This window comes from Etheostoma spectabile, chromosome 3, assembly GCF_008692095.1.
Source record: "Etheostoma spectabile isolate EspeVRDwgs_2016 chromosome 3, UIUC_Espe_1.0, whole genome shotgun sequence".
Classification (NCBI taxonomy): Eukaryota; Metazoa; Chordata; class Actinopteri; order Perciformes; family Percidae; genus Etheostoma; species Etheostoma spectabile.
In genome coordinates, this window is record NC_045735.1 from 2435507 (window position 1) to 2439338 (window position 3832).

Below are 3832 nucleotides of genomic sequence, written 5' to 3' on the forward strand. Positions count from 1 at the left end.
AAGGATGATTTTACAAAGACAAAAACCACCAATGAGGGCTTCACCTTAAATGTATGTATGCCTACTGACCTGTCCTGTGTGTTCTGTTTCGTCTTTGTTTATGAGATACATCAGGAAGAACCTGGAAGAGAAAATGGAGGGGAAAAAACAATGCAACATAATAACAGGGTTTTTGGTTATTTGAGGGGTAATAAAACACATTATTCACAATAAGTCTTTTCAGAGGCCAAATTTATCAGAACAAGATGGTCAGATGATCTACTTCAACATATACACCGCTGATATCTGTCACGCCATTTTCCTCTTTACATCCAAGCATAACATAAACATAAAAAAGGAAAACATACTGTATTTAAAAGTGTTCCACATCGGCACTCCGAGATGTTACTCACATGTAGTTGGCTAAGTTATGCTCTTCTAAGGTGTGTGTCTCGAAGCCGTGTGGCGTAGAGTCAAAGTAGTCACTTCCAATTCCACAGATGAAACACTTTGTCTAGAGGGAGAAAGGTCATCTTAGATTATGCACATTCTTGCCTTGTGACTGAAGGACAATGGAAGGTGGATTAAGTTAAGTGACTGGTAAATCCCTCTGAAACTCATTATATTACCTCCATGTCCTCTCTGACCTGCTCCTGCTGATCTCTTAGCTCTCCAAAGGCATCAATGATCAAACCTGAGAGACAAGACAGTCTGAAAATCAAGGCTCGGCTCAACAACACAACTGTTTTCTTTTGGAAAGATTTGTCCAGCAGATCTAAAAAATTCAAAACTGTAAACTTCTAGTCACAAACCCTAAAAACATGTTCTCATTCACTACATTTCCCCTTTGTTTTTATGGTTTCTGCCCTGTTCACTCGAGAGTCTTTCTTAGCTTCACATCAGAAAACACTGGAAGATAGGACAACATCCGTACATACAGTAACGTATTAGATCTTTTTTATTGTTGCTAAAAACATCTGCAGTGGGAACAGTGAGACTGAACCAAACCTGTAAAGTTATGGGCCGTAAAAGTGTAAACAGTAAGCTGAAAGACACAATGAAGCTCTGTGGAGTTGAGGGGAACTGCAGAAGGAGGTGATAATTCTCTGTGGGACCGTTGCTACAATTAACCTATTTCTCATTTCTAACCAATCATTTGATTCATTGTTATTAGAAAAAATACTTATTATAGACCTTTTAAAGGTACGATGATTAAAAATCTGTCTGTGACTATAGCACTTTCAAATCAGTCTTCGTTTGAGACAATCATTAACTCTGGTCCAATGTTGAGTCCATCCTGTGCATTGCTCTCTACCTCAGTGTCTTTTTGGATACTACCACAAGTGGGCGCCAATGTCTAAATTGGCGCAAGTTACCGAACTTCATATGGTATTTGCAGTTAAATGTTAACATAACTAACATATTAATGCAGAATTTAAACTTTTTTAAATATATTTGTACAGCCATATTTGCAACACATATTAACACGGAGGTGGAAACGAGCCTGCAGAAATATTCACACACCCTACATTAAATTATGGCTCCTTTTTTCTAAGTTTTCACTTTTTACTGTAAAGTTATGTTGATATTAAGTTTATGCTTATTGTCACCGTGGGGAAATGAGGTTGCCGCAGAAATCCCATCACAAGGCATTTTTAAACATTAAGACAAACAAGACAAGACAAAGAAGACCGTAACATTCATTAGTAGGCTTCACTAACATAGCAGTTAAGCATGTGTGGGGGGGGGGGGAATAGGGTTCCAGATCAGCTGGAAAAACGAGAAGGGAAGAAAAGGAAAAAAAGAAAAGAAAAAAAAACCTTATAATCAAACAGGACCGTCATTATTAAGGAGTTTGGATTTGTTTTTTTATAAACAGAGGAGCACAGTATCGTCATCCGGAAGGCAGCAGTTTATATAAAAACGAAGGGGGGTGCCTCTGATTACCCACAATGCTGTTTGCCTTTCTTAGAGTTTTGTTTTTACATATACTTTCCATACTTAGGAATGGAATACCTGATAGTTTTCTGGAAGTTATTATTTTTCTAATGTACTTTTTCTGTGCTTTTTTTCCTTTTCCTTTTCAAGGTGACACAATGTCTGAGTGCAGCATAACAGCTGGATGCAGGGGAACATCTAATTCCCCCCCAAACAACATAGAGCACTTCTGTTTAATAAGATAACCCCTTTTAAACCATACCCTGGATGATAGCCAGCAGGATGACAATGACGAAGAAGAAGAAGGTAATGTCAAAGACCACTCGGTAGAGCTCATATTCATCCCCGGCTGGGTCCTCAATTTCATCTCCTATGCCACCGCCGGCACGTACGCCAACATACATGTGGAACAGGTAGCACTGCATGAGGGAGTGAGGAAAAATAAAATCAAATAAAAATCAACCCAAAAGTGAAGTTCCTACAGATCTGTCCTGTAACCATATCGTTGCCCACTCACAGTCATCATGTCATCACACTTCATGTCCGGTTCGTCCTCATCCTCACTCATGTTGTAGAACTTGCGGAAGAAGTTGAAGGCCACCACGGTGTACAGGTACACCACCACAGCCAGCAAACCCACGGTCATCATCAACTGTGAGGAACAGGTGGATAAAGATGTGACATTAGTGCATGGTCAGTGGTGCAAGAAAGCCTCATGGTGCATCATTATAGTGGAAGTGTGCAGACCTGTTTGCCGTTGTGAGTAACGGAGGACAGAATGGTGCGCAAGGTTTTGACACCCATGGCGATGTCCAGAAGATGAGCGGCATAGAAGAAGTTGTTGTAGTGTCCAAGCAGAGACATTAACAAGTACCAAACCAGGTAGAGGAAGGTCTAAAATAGAAATAAAAAGGAGGGCTGTCAGTCACACTCAAAAATAGGTTCTCTCATTGTCTAAAGCATACCACAAACTGCTTCCTTAACTCACATTGTCGGTGAAAATAACGCCAAACTTCCAGATCTGGTACTTGATGTCAATAGATGTGACCCTACAGAAGGAAGGACACATGTCTTCTGTGATATGTGCCATAAATCTTAACGGTTTATGTAAAGAGTGTACAGTACTTACCAGCTCAACATTGAGGTGTCTGGTTCAGGCTTCTTCTCGTGCGTCATGGCACTGACATCTAGAGAAGCCAAGTCCATACCGAGCAACTCCGCAATCCTCTCTCTGCCGTAGATGTCACCATATTTATCCAGCACCTGGATGTCATACACATACAGTATGTCATGTCACTGCAAGACAAAATCCCTTTTTTTGCGGTTTTGAATTAAAGCTGTCTGGAGATAACTCACCTTTCTTTTCACAAACTTGTCCCAGTAATTGTTAGGGAAAGATCTGCGTTGATAGAGAAACATCATAAATATTTGATTAAAGGTTATCTCAATTACTAACTCTGTATGTTAGAGGTCTGAAACCTGACCCAAACATGACTGGCACGCAACACTCCAGGTTCAGGCTTCTAAAACATACTAAAATTAAACATTCAGCCTTTAATTAATATTACCAACTAAAAAAATATGGATGTTGGGGGGGGCATGTTTTGCAATCAACTGCAGGGGAGAGAGGTGTGGGGATTGCTCATTAGTATAGTACCAGGTGAGTTAATTGACACTCTCCCTTTGTACGCAGTAGGGTGCTGGACCTTCAGATGATTGACGCACACCAGAGATACAAATATGTTGTCTATTTGATTTGTGTTAAAAGCTCTGAGCAACTAGACTGTGCACTACAGAGAGAAACCGGGCAACAAAAGGCACACGTCCTGGTTTGTGCTAAGGGTTTCCCACGGGGTTACACACACACAAACACACACAAACACACACACACAGACACACACACACACACACACAC

At 40.5% G+C, this 3832-nt stretch overlaps 1 protein-coding gene across 10 annotated transcripts in view; it reads right to left on the reverse strand.

Annotated features, from left to right (window-relative positions):
* ryr1b (ryanodine receptor 1b (skeletal)) overlaps positions 1-3832 on the reverse strand; it is a 79919-nt gene that overhangs the window by 1799 nt on the left and 74288 nt on the right. For all 10 annotated transcript variants that reach the window (XM_032503994.1, XM_032503964.1, XM_032503941.1 and 7 more), the window contains 9 exons: positions 3274-3316; positions 3047-3180; positions 2906-2966; positions 2665-2811; positions 2435-2569; positions 2180-2336; positions 609-673; positions 393-493; positions 70-121 (listed from right to left, as the gene is read on the reverse strand). In XM_032503994.1, coding sequence (XP_032359885.1) covers positions 70-121; positions 393-493; positions 609-673; positions 2180-2336; positions 2435-2569; positions 2665-2811; positions 2906-2966; positions 3047-3180; positions 3274-3316 — 895 coding nt within the window. The remainder of the gene's footprint in view (positions 1-69; positions 122-392; positions 494-608; positions 674-2179; positions 2337-2434; positions 2570-2664; positions 2812-2905; positions 2967-3046; positions 3181-3273; positions 3317-3832) is intronic.